Source organism: Anopheles cruzii, chromosome 3 (genome assembly GCF_943734635.1).
Source record: "Anopheles cruzii chromosome 3, idAnoCruzAS_RS32_06, whole genome shotgun sequence".
NCBI lineage: Eukaryota > Metazoa > Arthropoda > Insecta > Diptera > Culicidae > Anopheles > Anopheles cruzii.
In genome coordinates this window covers 82,598,159-82,614,396 of record NC_069145.1, presented here as the reverse complement: position 1 = coordinate 82,614,396, position 16,238 = coordinate 82,598,159, and the positions used below count along the sequence as shown (strand labels likewise).

Here is a 16,238-nt window from a genome sequence, read left to right as displayed (position 1 = left end):
TTTAACCCAATGGGGCACTCGCAGCGTTTTTCTGCGAGTAGAGTGCACCTTCTGCTGTTGTGTCCCGGGCTTTGCCGATGCAACGTGTTTTTTGGCCGGCACGGACATTTTTTCTAGAGTTGCATCTTCTTTAAATCATACAACAAACTCTCCAACGCAGAACACAGTGTTTGTTCCGAGCAGTCCCGCAGTTTCGAAAGAAGATATATTTCTTCTGTCGACCGGCGGTGTGGTGTTGATGAGAATGAAGCCCAATGTACCGGATCGATGGTAAATTGCAAAGTTTGGACCCCATTCAACCGCAGCCATTCGGCAGATTACGTGCGCAACTATCACCGCCGGATTGGTTCTTCCCGAAGCCGGGGAGGGCGCTCAGATGGAGTGGAGAGTTTTTCTCGAATTTAATATTTCACCGCCCCATCAGAGTCGGGAACAATTTCGCAGCCCCCGGCGCCGTATCCTCGCCTCCGGTGGGCGATGGTGGGCGATAAGCCACCGTGGCTTAGGACCGTGGCCGCCACCCTACTTCGTCGAAGAAGGACGGGCACAACCAACCAAGTTGAAGTTATCTGTCGGGCTGAGTTATCGCGGATATGAAATATGAAAATTACTTTTTTCTTTCCCTCTTCGTGGCGCCGTTTACACTTTAGCACTTCAGCCCGGCCCAACGAACGAAAGTTTATTTTACGCTACACGACAAAGACGGAAAAAAATGGTCCAAAAAGTAGGGCACAACAACTTGCCCCTCGCGCTCGTTCGATGGCCCCCCGGCGGTGCGAGTCTCTAATGATGAGCATACTTCAATCTGCAAACTTATCCACCCTTCGCCACCCTTGTTGTTGGGGAGGTCATCTTGTGAGAAACTTGCCCCCTAATATTCAATTTCTGCGGCCGACGTCGCCCCGAAGCCAATCCCTTAATTGGAATTCAAAATCTGCGTCGACCACAAACGGTACGCGAATGATTCCTCCGTGTTGCTCGTGTGGGTCTGGCGTGATTAATATTAATGGTCCACATGTTTGGGTCCACCAGAAGCCAATGGCGGCGTCCGGACATAAAACCAAACAGGAAAATCGTGCCAAACCACCACCGGCCAGTGCCGCCGGTGATTGTCGGTGACGAATTGTACATTTTTTAATTAACTCCCAGCGAACGCGGCGCTAATGACCGCTTGCTTGAGTGCTGAATTTATGTGTTTCTCCCGAGGGCGAATGGCCCGGCCCCATTTATGCGCGGAATTCCTGTGCAAAAATTGACCACTTCGAACCAAAAGAGAAAAAAAATTAGTAAAATGTAGGAATCTCTGCGAATGGAGACCCAATGGGCAAATAATATTAATACCAATTAAAAACAGGGGGACTGCGAGCTTTGGACCCCATCTGACTGGCTTACCCGGATGCGCCCCTTCTCACCGCAGTCCGGCGGAAGTAGTAAATTACATCAGTTTATTATTATCCCAAATAATCATCGTACCCGTGGCCGGTGCCCATAAATTTCCATCAATTTTCCCACCCATTTCCCTTCAGTGGTCAGTGGGCAAAAAATTAATAAATTCCCGGGCACACAAGCACACACTTCCGACCGGTCCGGGAACCCGACCGGGCCATTTATTTTTACTTTCCAAAAACTCCAATTTCGAAGCCATACGCCGGGAAAATGTTGATTGGAAATGCCATCGCCCTTGCAACAGCGTTCTGCGGCGACCCCACAGTGACAGTGTCCGGGTGGAGTTCGAAACAAATCACTAATTTGTAAACTTCCTCCAGCGACCCCGCAGGGGAGTGACCGGGTGGGCTGCTAATCGAAGCAAAACCATCGGTACTGTCCAAAAAACTATCCGAAAACGCGTCGTAATCGCTGCGGGTGACGATGAAGGTTGGCAACGGTGCGCCACGTTGTTTCAAATCACCGTCCCCTGTCGTCGGTGCCAGGATTCAGGTTGGACCACTGGACATAGTTTCGTAAATAGAGTCTTTCGTCTCGCTCGCTCTCGCTCACTTTTCATCGCTCCGATCAGTGAGTTTTAATTAGAAAAAAGCGCTCGGAACTAGGAACGTCAACCTCCGAATTCTGTTAATCCGTGAATGGGTCACCGTAATCTACCCTCCCTTCTTTTTGCTCAACAGTCCAACGTGTGCCAGAATCCGTTTAGTTCGCTCGGACACCATCGACTGTCAGGATCTTATCCGCATCGATTGATTAAAATTATCGTTCTGTTGCCGCCAGGTTGCGGAGACGTTACGCTGTGACTCCCTGTGACGTCAACCCGTCAAGTTTATCGTCCGCGATTCGAATTCGGACCCCGGAACATGCGAACCATGACCTTTCCGGCCCGGCGGCCATTAGTTTCACCTTCGACAAGCTGCTGCTGGTACAACGGTCGGAGACGGCCTCTGTTTTGCGGACTTGCGTGTCTGCTGGGCCCTTCGGGGGCTGGCACAACGACACTGATTGACGTACTGGCCGCGGGAACACACCAAAAGACGTTGCGTTGCTGCCGTGCAGTGTCCGGTGGCTAACGGAAACTGCTCGGCCAATACGCGCTGTGCGCCATCCACCAGCCAACCTGTACTGTCCTGGGGACAGGCTCTTGTACCGTGAGGTCGTCGGCCGGTGTTCCCTGTCCTGTCGCACTCACGGAGCCTCGGATTTTTTGTCTTCACAAGCAGTCCTGGAGCGAGCCTGCCGCGAAACACCGAACGGACCGGCGGAGGAGCGGGCTTTCGGTTGCATCTCGAAAGGATAATCCGGCAGAGGGTACCTGCAGCTTCACTCAACGGGTGCTGACAATACAATAGGCCTCTCCTGCTCTCGGTCGAGTGCTCTTCCAGGTGCTGGTTGCGCTCTGCTGTTCGGCACGCCCGTGGCCGGCCGTCGTTCGTGCCGCTCTCGTGGCGGTGTGGATAACGAGCGCGACCAACACGCGTGGTCCACCGATGACTGTGGCCAAGCTTCCGGCGGCCGATACTCGCCCGGCACGTACTTCCTCTCGCTGGCCTGCTCTTCCAGGCGTTCGGTTCCGCCGTCCTCATGGTTCTCGCCTAGTTGTCCTACTTTCAGTACAGCTTCCGCGGCACGTCCTCGACGTGGCCGACGATCGGTTCCATCTCGATGTCTCGTTGTTGCTGGCCCTCAACGGGGACCTCTTTGTCACGGCGCTATCGGCTGCGAAGGAGTTTTCAGTAAAAAAATGCACGTATTGGTGCGCCGTGCGGAGGCCTCAATTTTCACGCAATGCCGATCGACCCGGGCCCGGGAGATTAATGCTCACTCCGGGCGGCACTCCCTGCACCACGCAAGGACACACGAGGGGGGGTCTCAAGGCCACTCATTAGCGTTGATCGCCCGGGTGAATCCTTTAATCCCGTCCAGGGGGCGACGGGTAGCGTGTGGTTCCCTCCCGAAAGTCAATAAACGACTGCAAAACGGTGTCATCAGCGACAGCAGCAGCATCCGGGAATCCTTTTGATCCTGGCTGGCGCGCTAATTAAATTCTAATCCACAACATCCACCAGCATCGCCGCCGACACTAGGCCGCGTCGACGCAGTGTGTGCTAAAATTGGATCTGAAGCGGGGCTTTTTACCGAAACGACGTACGCGACGAAGTCCTCCGAGAAAGGGTCCGTGTGAAGTGTTTCCGCGTGGCAAGAAATCCCCCGGATAGGCACTCCCGTTTTTAGTCCTGTTACCTTCGGCCGTCTCTATTGAGACTCATCGGGATACGGTGCGTAATGCACTCGTCCTGGCGTACGGGAGCCGCGCCATGGGCTTATTGCAATCTGCTGCTCTTCTTCGAGATACCGCGGCTACAACGGTCCCCACAAACAGTTCGTTCATCTTGCGATTCGATTCGGCGACCGACTTTCAATTACGGATGTTGCCGGGTGTCCTTTCATCTCGGGTCCCCGCGGGAAGTCGAACTAATAATTGCCTAAGCTAATACGGACCTAGCTCTCTGATTGGGGAAGAAGGTGCCAACGGAAATTAAATCTGTTCAACTAACCATCCTTCGCGCGCGGTAACCATCCTTTGCGTGTGTTTGTTACTAACTTGACTTTATTTTGTTTGTATAGTTTGTCCCCCTAACACCTTTTTCGCATGCGATCCGCTAGTAGAATGTGGCATGTCTCTTGAATCGCTTCCAATACTGACAAAAGTCTCTTTCCGTTTCCGTTTTACGTTCCACACCGCACTGCATGGGACTGCAGGTCTTGGCTTCGGACGGCGACAAGGATCGGCCGCAGAACATTGTCTACTTCCTCACCGGCCAGGGCATCGATCCGGACAATCCGGCCAACAGCAAGTTCGACATCAATCGCACGACGGGCGAGATTTTCGTGCTCAAGGTAAGTGCAAACCAGCTTCCGGGCGTGTGTGAAGGCTCTCTCCGAAGCTTAATTAACCTTACGAGAGTTGCTGTCGCCGCTGTTCTTCAGCACAGCGCGCCATAGCACGGCCAAAGGTCAGCCGCAAACCATGTTGTTGCTGTACCAGGCCACTAGAAGTGGACGGTCCTTTAATACAATCAGCCAGCAGTTGGATCGGATCGGATTCGCCTGCCTACAACTCAATCGCCCGCTCTGTGGCTTCGCTTCGCACACTGACAACGAGTGCAAATTGAATAGTTTGTTGACCACAGACAGCCACCCTCTCGGTATATCATCCATCCGGTTCGTGAGAAACTTTCTAATAGTGGCAAACGTCCTTAGCAGAACCGGCGTCCGTTTCCTCGGCGCGTATAGATTGGCTTAATCATGCGGAGACAGGAAGATTCCGACATTCTCCGACATTCGCTTCCGATTGTGTGGCCCTTCCATCCGGCCCACCCGATACCGAGAATGCTCCTGCCCGGTCGGTGGTCCGGTAAGCTGTCATAAATCAAGAAACTTGGCACAATTTATCTTTCCATCTTCTGCCGGGGCTCATCGATGTCGATATCAGACTCCGGGCCGAGCCGGGCCGGTTCTCCACAAAAGTGGGGGGCCCACTCAGCAGCAGCAGCCCCGTCCTGTCAACATTCGTTTCACGGGCACGGGCTGCAAAATGCCGGAACTAATCTGCTTTTCCGGTCGGCCACTACGGGTAAATTAATGATCTCACGAACGGCCCGATCGTCTTCCCTTGCACGGGTTGCCATTTTTTATGCCGAACGAGTCATAAATTTAAATGAGACCACTTAGTCGTTAACCGATTGACGATTCCGACGACGCCACCGGCCATCGACGATAAATGATGTGTAATTATAATAATGCCGTCGCGTGTCGAGACGGGTAATAAAAAATAAACCTGGGAAAGCTATTTGCAAAGAACGTCAACATTTACTGGCTCTCGTGACTTCTCAGACTTGCCTCGAAATAGACCCATTTTTGGCCCCATTATTCGTTGATTTTGACGCATTCGCTCCAGTCGCCACACAGGGGCACTTAAAAGTTATCAAATTTTACGCTTTGTCAGAGCGAATCGAACACACCAGACATCTCGGCGGTGGGTCACCCAAAACTAGCCACCGGCGACTGGATCAAAGGATGCTGGGCGCGATTGATCAAACAAAAGAAAAAATCCTTGTAAAACTTTTTGCTCCGACACTCTCGAAACCACCACCAACTTCACTCCCGGGTTGGGCAAACAGGACAGGGAAATTCTCGATCCGCCTCACCGTAAAAAAGAAGGACTATGTCCGGTTCCCGTGCAGTGGACGCGCGTGCTCACTGGCAAGTAACAAATGAGAAAAGATGTCCAATTTACTTTTGCTCGTTTTCTCGCCGTGTTCGTTTCACGCCGTTTGAGCGCCGAATCGGTGGCCTGGCCGCGCGCACAAAAAATATACATAATTGTCCCGAAGAAAAGACACAAAAAACCGCGATAAGGGAAGCCGCCCGAAACGCGCGCGGGCTGGCGAGAAATGTCCCGGGACGGAAGAGAGGTCACTAAAGTCACCAGCAGCAGCGGCAGCCGGTTGCAGAAATCGGTTCAATAAATAATATTTAAGTCGGCTCATTGTTCAAGTCTAAGATACAACGCGGAAGTAAAAAACGGACGACGACCCTTAAAAGAAACTTTCTCACCAGAGCCGCCGGGCCGCCGCGGCCTTTTTGTCAACGCTTGTGCCACTTGGCTCCAGCCGGGAAGGCCTTTTTTCGCCTCCCAAGAACCAGGACGCCCCGATTCGAGGGGAGTGATCCCGTCGGTGGTCCAGTGTCTGCAAGTGGCACTCGAGTGGGGAGGGTCGGGGGGGACCGATAGATGGCAAACACTTGGCACCCGACTAACTTTCAGGCTCTCTCGGGTCGAGCACAGGTTGCCGTCGTGAGCCGCCGGCTGAAGTCAAACTTATCAGAAACTTATCAAACGACAGCAAAGTTTAGTGAACAGCAGTGAGTAGCCGTCCCCCGGACCGGTTCGCGGGCCCTCCCCGGGTCACTGTAATTGCGCACAGCAAGGGGCCACTCGGGTTCGCCTAAAGCGCCCCGTAATTATGATAAGCAGCCAAATTTGTCCGTACCCGCGCCCGTCCGTGCCTTCTTTCCGCACAGGGCCAGGGCGCCGGCCACGGAAAACAGTTTCATTGATGCATTTTTCATGACCCGCAGACATCTTGTGCACCGACGACGGCGACGAAGACGTTGGGCGCCTCTCGGAAAGGGTGCCGCCAGCAAAGTGGCTCTGATGTCTCAGTAAGACGCGCTCGCTTCTTCGCCGTGGTGGTCCGTCCGGCAGCTTAAATTATCTTAAATTACACGGGACGTTATGAAACAAGTCATCCTTTTACTTTTTGGTTCTCTCGGGGCTTTTAGCGTTTGCTGCCGTCGTCTTCCGCTGTGTGCCCCCTGGTAAAAAGGGCCTCCTTTTTATCCCCTCTTAAAGAAGGCCCCTCCCGGAAGCAGTGGAAGTGGGACAAATAAAAGAGCCGTGAGAGCTTTAATGTCGAAAGGGCCATGCTGGAGAGTTCCGATAGATCCTTGATTGTCTCATTTATTCAATTTCGACAATCGATTAATATCAATCTTTGTATCAATCGAATGGACGAGGAGATTCATTGACACGTCCATTCAATCAATCGCCCAACACGCAATTTGGTGCGAAACGAAAGTCCCATTATCTTCTCCGTCGAATATGGCTGCCTCGGCCTGTGTACGCCTCGGTGCGCATTTTCCATATTCCACATTCCAGCGATCAAAGGTACAAGCTTTTTGGTGGCCCGCGCTATCTCTTGGTTTCACATTTAATTTGATTTTTCCCACCTCGGCGCAAAGCGGGCCACAGCTCGGTCCCTCCGGGCCTTGGTGTCATGTCGTCCGCGCGAGTTCTCGACCCACGCTCTCGGCAACATTGGCAACTGTTCCGTTCTATCTGCTCCGTTCTTTTATTTTTCCCGAGACTCGCTCGCTACGTCCTAACGACACTTTGATGGCTCGTTGAATGCTCGCTCGAGCGTGTGGTGGGATGAAATCTTCCGACCGGGCTCCGAAAAAAAACATCCGAAGGGGACACACAACCCCGAAAAATGGCAAGAAAACAACGGGGGGCTGGGAGAATCATAAGCACGAAAGTGCGCAAAAAAGGCACCGGCAAAGGGGAGCAGCCACATCTTCGAGGTCGTAAAACCTAATGGCTTTAGGGTTGAGCCACCGGGGGTCGAAGTGTGGCACACGAAGTGAAATATTCATGCAAATACTGCTTCTCGTCGTGTGTTGCCCGCGGCCAGAGCTCCGATCATACGCGCTCCGTGGGTCGGGCGGGTATAATTTCACGTTTATGACCCGCTGGTCGCGTCCGCCATCCCGTGAATGTGTTATAAATTGACGAAATATGCGTGTCCCCAGCAAGACGCCATCGGCACCGACACAATATCAATTAGAAGTCACACATGCGCCCGCGTGGCCACACAAGCTCCTCAATCGGATATGCTCGCGACGGCGGCGGGATGGAATAATGGCGATTAAGTAGGTTTGCCGTTTGTGATTTTACAAACTCGCATCTGTTACTCGCTTCCTGACCAGAATCGAGTTGTGAGAAGCTCCAGCTCCGGCGAGAGCCTTCAACAGAGTTCAATCTTTGCCCGGAAGTGAGGTTTTAATTTAATCGCCCACCGAGCAGCCCGGCCGGCCGGTCACTGGAAATTGCTGCTGCTCAGCCTTTCATATGTGGCCACCACCAGCGGCTGCCTCCGAGATGGTGCGAAATGAAAGTGCAATCCTGGCCCGAAACCCCGAAAGGGCACACACACGCTCCCGCTCCCGGTCCAGTTGTGTTTAATTAATTATTTACCCCATCGGAAATACGTGCATTTCGTGCTCGGCCAGCAAAAGCCTCACCACCCGGCAGCACTCGAGGTGTCGTCGGGTTTGGGGTCATTCTGTAACAACACACAGAGCGTCGGAACGGGTTCCCTGTTACGGCGGCGGCGTCGGCTGGGCATTGCATAATTTATTAAACGTCCTTAGAATTACTGCCCATACTTCCGGGTCCGGCAGTGCACGACGACGACGAAGCCGCTGCCGGATAAAACAATAATGTTGCCCCTATAATAGGGTGGGCTGGCTCCGGGTCCGGGGGCCAGGGGGTCTTTTGCTGCACTGACCGCAGTGTCAGCAGGACATGACACATCTCTCAGCAAATCAGCCACCCGGTTCCGTTGCGCGTTCTGTGGAGGTTGGCCACCACCGATGCAGTGTTGCCGCCGTCTCAGTGAACCTGGCACAGGTGAGCGACTAATATTGGTTTAGTGGAACGCTTGACCAGGCCCCCGGCCACCGGGAAATGCTGGTTCTTGAGAAAATACCATCGTCGTCGTTGGAGCCGACGCAGTCCATTGGAGTTGGAAATTCTTTGTCAAAACTGTTCCACTCCATTTCATCCGGATGCTGAACCGAATGCGTTTAATAACCTTTTCTTGCTCAGATTGGTTTTCGTAAAATTGAAATTTATTTTGAAAACTTGGATGAAATTGTAAACGTTTCTTTGGTCTGTACATTTTTGACTTTCTCCATGTTATCCATTGCGTATTGTGATATCTTTAATAATAACGCGGTCGCCACTTGGTATCTTTTATTTCATTTACTCCTTCTTTTCTATCTCTCTAAAATATCGACCTATTCCTTGAACGACTGTTTACTGACTGCTAGTCTTGTTGAACACTACCTTTTTACCTATCTTTAGCCTACTTTGTTCGTGTGTGGTTTGCTAATATTCGCTACAGTATGCGTTTTAGATTAAAGGGCCGTTTACGCGTTGCGATATGTCGCTGCAATGCCTTGTATCGATTAATCGCAGTGATATATCGCAGCCAAGGTGGAGCGTCTACACGCCACGATGTACCGTTGCGATTTGCAATCGCAGATCTCGGTGTCATGGAAACAGCCATGGAAGAAACACTGTGCTTGTCTGCCTTTGGATTGTGCGTTTCGGTTACAAAGCAAAAAATAGAACGTACCAAGAGTACTTATCAGTCCCAGTGGTCGAGGAAATGGCTTTTAAAGCGAAGCCATTATTCTCACGTTAAACTTTTGCTTTAAAACATTCAAAACAACATGCCAAACCGCCATCAACACACGCACACATGTCTATCCACCGTCAGCACACGCACACATGTATGGAGATTGGACCGAAATTGATGCTCGGCGCATTCAATTTTTTTGATCTGCCAATCTGGTCGTATACAAGCAATTTGTTCCTTTTTTGCTGTCTACACGTAGCGATATATCGTTGCAATTGGTTTCATACAAGGCATTGCAGCGATATATCGCTGCGTGTAAACGGCCCTTTAAGTTGGTGCAATTCACTTAATTCGGGCTAGTACTTCCTGTCAGAACTGTCTTCCGTTTATTATTTTTGACTAAAAATACAATATACAGGAACTACTTAATTGAGAACTAAACCAATTATTGCTCAACCTCTCATAAAAAGTATGCTAAGTGAAGGTTTTCTTGTGGTTGGCACCAGGGAATGTAGCAAAGCCTTCCTTGTTACTCATGCTGCTGCCTGCAATGTGCGCCATAAATATGAACCGCTCCAATTTCAGTCAACCGGGGAGCAGTCCGTCAATCAGAAACCGCGACTGTTGCAGATACAAACGCGCCTCACATTGCATCACAATCGTGCGCATCGATCGATGCAATCGAATAAATCACGGATTTAAGGTTCTCTCGGTGCAACTCAGGTCCCCGGAATTGCCCCATAAACCCGCAGCCGAACCATTTCGTGCCGAACGAGAACGGACCGCCCCTTTTGAGTGGCAATATCGTCGACCTCTCGGCGGAGATGCTTTGCTTTCGATCACCTTAAAAGCAACGGCACACACACCGTTCGGCGATGGGAACCCTGCCTTTTCTGCTTCGGTGCCATTTGTAAAACCTTTCAACCCACGGGGCGGGGCGGAAGCACACGGTGTACCGCACGCTAAATGGCCCTTTCTTCGCTCTGGCTGGCTGGCACACACAGTCATCGAAAAGTAGCTGCGACGACACGCAAGCCGAGAACCGAGAAAGCTCAATTAGTTCGCTTCTCACCTTCACCGGGGGCCGGTTTCACGTCGGACTGTCAGAGGCCAGTATCCGGTTCCCACCACCCGGTCCCACCACGCGCTGATGGTGACGAAGGATCTAATTTCGTTTGGGTCCGCGCACGGTGACGAATTCGTGCTCCCATCCGGCCGGTCGGTCCGACTCCGCCATTTTCAATTTGTTGAGTTAATTGAACGGGAAATGGAAACACTGATCGATTCCCTGTCGACGATAATTATGTTCTTCCCTTTGGCCGCCGCCAGGTGCCATTTGTAAAGCGTTCCCTGTGATTGCAGCCTACAATGTGGCCCGGCGCAACTACTGTCGTCGTTGTCGTCACCGGCCGTGGGTCAAGTGGGGCCATTCCGGGATACATATCACACCGGAAATCGCACTGATTGAAGGCTCTAATTTTTGTTTCCTCTGTTTTTCTCCCCAAACGCAACACAGCCACTGGATCGGGATCAACCGAACGGGCGGCCGCAGTGGCGGTTCACGGTGTTCGCGCAGGACGAGGGCGGCGAAGGGCTGGTCGGATACGCGGACGTGCAGGTGAACCTGAAGGACATCAACGACAATGCGCCGATCTTCCCGCAGGGCGTATACTTTGGCAACGTCACCGAGAACGGCACGGCCGGCATGGTGGTGATGACGATGACGGCCGTCGATTACGACGATCCGAATGAAGGTAAGTACCGCTTGATGGGGTCAATTGGGTGGCTTTAGGAACCGGTCGGGGAGCGCCCTCAAACTCCACTCCTCTCCTCAACCAAGGTACGAACGCGAAACTGATCTACTCGATCGAGAAGAACGTAATCGAGGAGGAGACGGGCTCACCAATCTTCGAGATCGAGGCGGACACGGGCGTGATCAAGACGGCAGTGTGCTGCCTGGACCGCGAGCGCACCCCGGACTACTCGATCCAGGTGGTGGCGATGGACGGCGGGGGCCTCAAAGGGACCGGGACGGCCTCTATACGCGTCAAGGATATAAACGATATGCCACCGCAGTTCACCAAGGACGAGTGGCTGACGGAGGTGGACGAGACGGACGGCACCAACCTGCCCGAGATGCCGATCCTGACGGTGACGGTGCACGACGAGGACGAGACGAACAAGTTCCAGTACAAGGTGATCGACAACAGTGGCTACGGCGCGGACAAGTTCACGATGGTGCGCAACAACGACGGAACCGGCTCGCTCAAGATCGTGCAGCCGCTCGACTACGAGGATCCGCTGCAGAGCAACGGGTTCCGGTTCCGGATACAGGTGAACGACAAGGGCGAGGACAACGACAACGACAAGTACCACGTGGCGTACTCGTGGGTCGTGGTGAAGCTGCGTGACATCAACGACAACAAACCGCAGTTCGAGCGGCCCAACATCGAGGTGTCGGTGTACGAGAACGCGGACGTTGGCAAGACGCTCGAAACGTTCAAAGCGACCGACCCGGATCAGGGCGGCAAGAGTAAGGTATCGTACGCGATCGATCGCTCGTCCGATCGGCAGCGCCAGTTCTCGATCAATCAGGAGGGAACGGTCACGATCCAGCGCAATCTGGACCGCGAAGTGACGCCCCGGCACCAGGTAAAGATCCTGGCGATCGACGACGGTATCCCACCGAAGACGGCCACCGCCACGCTGACGGTGATCGTGCAGGACATCAATGACAACCCGCCCAAGTTCCTGAAGGACTACCGGCCGGTGCTACCGGAGCACGTGCCACCGCGCAAGGTAGTCGAAATCCTGGCGACGGACGATGACGATCGATCGAAGAGCAACGGACCGCCGTTCCAGTTCCGGCTCGATCCGGGCGCAGACGACATCATCCGGGCATCGTTCAAGGTGGAGCAGGACCAGAAGGGTGCGAACGGGGACGGGATGGCGATCGTGTCGTCGCTCCGATCGTTCGATCGCGAGCAACAGAAGGAGTACCTGATCCCGATCGTCATCAAGGACCACGGTAACCCGGCAATGACGGGCACCTCCACGCTGACGGTGGTGATCGGTGACGTGAACGACAATAAGATGCAGCCCGGCTCGAAGGACATCTTCGTGTACAACTACCTGGGCCAGGCTCCGGACACGCAGATCGGCCGAGTGTACGTGTACGATCTGGACGACTGGGACCTGCCGGACAAGAAGTTCCACTGGGAGGCACAGGAGCACCCGCGCTTCAAGCTGGACGAGGACACGGGCATGATCACGATGCGCCAGGGTACGCGCGACGGCCGGTACCATCTGCGGTTCAAGGTGTACGACCGGAAGCACACCCAGGCGGACGTGCCGGCGAACGTGACGGTGACGGTGCGCGAGATTCCGCACGAGGCCGTCACCAACTCGGGCTCGATTCGGATAGCGGGCATCACGGACGAGGACTTTATCCGCGTGTGGAACTACCGCACCCAGAGTCTGTCCCGCAGCAAGTCGGACCGGTTCAAGGACAAGCTGGCGGACCTCCTAAACATTGACCGCGAGAACGTGGACGTGTTCAGTGTGCAGCTGCGCCGCAAGCATCCGCCCCTAACGGACGTACGCTTCTCGGCCCACGGCTCCCCGTACTACAAGCCGGTCCGGCTTAACGGGATCGTGCTGATGAACCGCGAGGACATCGAGAAGGAGGTCGGCATCAACATCACGATGGTCGGCATCGACGAGTGTCTGTACGAGAACCAGATGTGCGAGGGTTCGTGCACCAACACGCTGGACATTAACTCGCTGCCGTACATGGTGAACGCCAACAAGACGTCGCTGGTCGGGGTCCGCGTGGACGTGCTGGCCGAGTGCACTTGCGGGGCGCGCAACTTCAGCAAAGCCGAATCGTGTCGCTCGTCGCCGTGTCACAACGGCGGTCGCTGTATGGAAACCCGGTACGGTTTGTCCTGCTCGTGTCCGACCGGTTACACGGGGCCACGGTGTCAGCAGACGACCCGCAGCTTCCGCGGCAACGGTTGGGCTTGGTATCCGCCGCTCGACATGTGCGATGATTCGCATCTTAGCTTCGAGTTCATCACGCGCAAATCCGACGGACTGCTCCTGTACAACGGACCGATCGTGCCGCCCGAACGGGACGAGCTGCTCGTGTCGGACTTTGTGTCCGTCGAGCTGGAGCGCGGTTTCCCGCGGCTGCTGATCGATTTCGGGTCCGGAACGCTCGAGCTGCGCGTCAAGACGAAGAAGAGCCTGGACGATGGCGAGTGGCACCGGCTGGACGTGTTCTGGGACACGGAGAACGTGCGGCTCGTGGTGGACAACTGCCGGTCGGCCGAGGTGTCCGAGATGGAGGACGGATCGCCGCCCGAGTTTGACGACTCGTCGTGCCAGGCTCGCGGCATCATTCCGCCGTTCAACGAGTATCTGAACGTGAACGCACCGCTCCAGATCGGTGGCTTCTACCGGGAGCAGTTCGATCCGACGCACTACCGCTGGAACTACATGCCGTCCGGGAAGGGCTTCGACGGGTGCATCAAGAATCTGGTGCACAACAGCAAGCTGTACGATCTGGCCCATCCGGGTCTGTCGCGCAACAGTGTGGCTGGGTGTCCGCAAACGGAGGAAGTGTGCAGTCAGAGCGAGCAGACGGCTCGCTGCTGGGAGCACGGCAACTGCGTCGGTAGCTTCACCGAGGCTCGCTGTCAGTGTCGTCCGGGTTGGACGGGCCCTGCCTGTAACATTCCCACCATTCCGACCACCTTTAAGCAGCAGAGCTACGTCAAGTATGCGCTCAGTTTCGAACCGGACCGGTTCAGCACGCAGATTCAGCTTCGGTTCCGGACACGCGAACAGCACGGTGAGCTGTTCCGGGTCAGCGATCAGCACAACCGAGAGTACGGCATTCTGGAGATCAAGGACGCAAGGCTGCGGTTCCGCTATAACCTCAACTCGCTCCGTACCGAGGAGAAGGATATCTGGCTGAATGCGATCGCCGTGGACGATGGTCAGTGGCACGTGGTGCGCGTGAACCGACACGGATCGGCCGCCACTCTCGAGCTGGATGGTGGCGAAGGGCGCCGGTACAACGAAACGTTCCTTTTCGAGGGACACCAGTGGCTGCTGGTGGACAAGCAGGAAGGTGTGTACGCGGGTGGCAAGGCCGAGTACACGGGCGTTCGGACGTTCGAGGTGTACGCCGACTACCAGAAGAGCTGTCTCGATGACATTCGGTAAGTAAGGCGAGCTGGCGAGCCGAACCGGGGACAGCGTGTTAACTGTGTTCTTTGTTGTCTCGTAGCCTCGAAGGAAAGCACCTTCCGCTGCCACCGGCCATGAACGGAACGCAGTGGGGCCAGGCGACGATGGCACGGAACCTGGAGCGGAACTGCCCGTCGAACAAACCGTGCGCCAACGTTATCTGTCCGGATCCGTTCGAATGCGTTGACCTGTGGAACGAGTACGAGTGCACGTAAGTATGAGGCCCCCCCCAGCAACCTTCCCATCCGTCCACATTCCCATCACCCCGACACACAATAGGGAAAAGGCGGTCATAAGTCAACCTCAGTGAACAATAAAACTGAGGATTTTAGTTATATTAGCCTAAAAAAGATAAGTTATCTATGACAAATCCGGATTTTTAGCTTTTCATGTTGCGTAGATTCCGAGAAATCATCTGTCAAAGTCGAAAGAGTGATAAAAATGGCTCTTTAAAACCAATTTTTATCAGCTACTTTAACGCGATCGTTAGCACAGTTCTGCAACGGTAATGTACCTGTATTGAACGAGACATTACAATTGAAGTTTAGGCCATTTTAAACATTTCCTGTAAATTTTGTTTGCTGATTCCGGCCGAAAGATTCGCAAATTCCTATTTTAATAGGAATTTCTTTTAAAATTTGAGGTGCATATGGAGACGCCTGGTCTCTGCTTGCAGAAAATGCACGCATTTGCAAAGGATTATGCATTGAAACATTTTGATGCAATACAGATTGCATAACCCAGGCGTTTAGATTGGGCATTAAAAGATTTTAGTGTAATGCAGATTGCATAGCTCAGGCGTTTAAAAACCTTAAAATAACGAAAATAGCTTATTTAATATACTTGAACGCGTGCATTACACATAAAAAGTTGAATTTAATCAAAACACATCCAAAGAAAACAAAACCGTTGAGAAAAGTCCATAGATTCCTCTTAAAAACATTTATGTCCGCCTTTCACATATAAGTTCCCTACTGTCGCGACAGTCCCAAGGCGTCCTTTCAGGTCAACTCTGCCATGAACTTCATCTCTCGTTCTCATCGTCATCATCACACTCATCATCGCTCCATTCTCGACACACTTACTACTTATATTTCGAACTTGTGTTTATCCATTATGTTTGCATGCTTATCTGTGTGTGTGTTTGAGTGCGTGTGTGTGCGCTTGTACCTTGTGGCAGGAGAACTCACTCTTCATGGAACTGTGTGCGGGTTGTGGGATTAAGTAACGTGTGCTGTGCGAGCTTTCCTTCTCGGAAAAGGGATTTTTATGATCAGCGGCCGGAAACGGAAGTAATCCCAGGGAGCAGCACTCACCGGGCGGAGCCGGGTTGAAAGATTAACTTCCTTTCTCGCCGTGATACGATGGGAATCAATCCGTGCCAACAGGAAGCACTAATGAGCGTGTGTGTTTGCTTGACACGGGAGCGGGTTTAGTTTGTTTATTTGCGCACTCAAAGAGTGGCCAGGGTGGAGTCACACGAGAGTGGCCATCCTGTTTGCAGTAGCGCCTCACTATAACGACTGTGCACTGCTGATTGGCTGC

General features: G+C 53.3%; 1 protein-coding gene across 1 annotated transcript in view; it reads left to right on the top strand.

The window, feature by feature from the left end:
• Positions 1 to 16,238, top strand: part of LOC128272996 (neural-cadherin) — a 54,342-nt gene that overhangs the window by 29,143 nt on the left and 8,961 nt on the right. The window contains exons 5-8 of the mRNA XM_053010899.1: positions 4,210 to 4,347; positions 10,954 to 11,191; positions 11,278 to 14,665; positions 14,734 to 14,904. Of these exons, the coding sequence (XP_052866859.1) occupies positions 4,210 to 4,347; positions 10,954 to 11,191; positions 11,278 to 14,665; positions 14,734 to 14,904 (3,935 nt within the window). The remainder of the gene's footprint in view (positions 1 to 4,209; positions 4,348 to 10,953; positions 11,192 to 11,277; positions 14,666 to 14,733; positions 14,905 to 16,238) is intronic.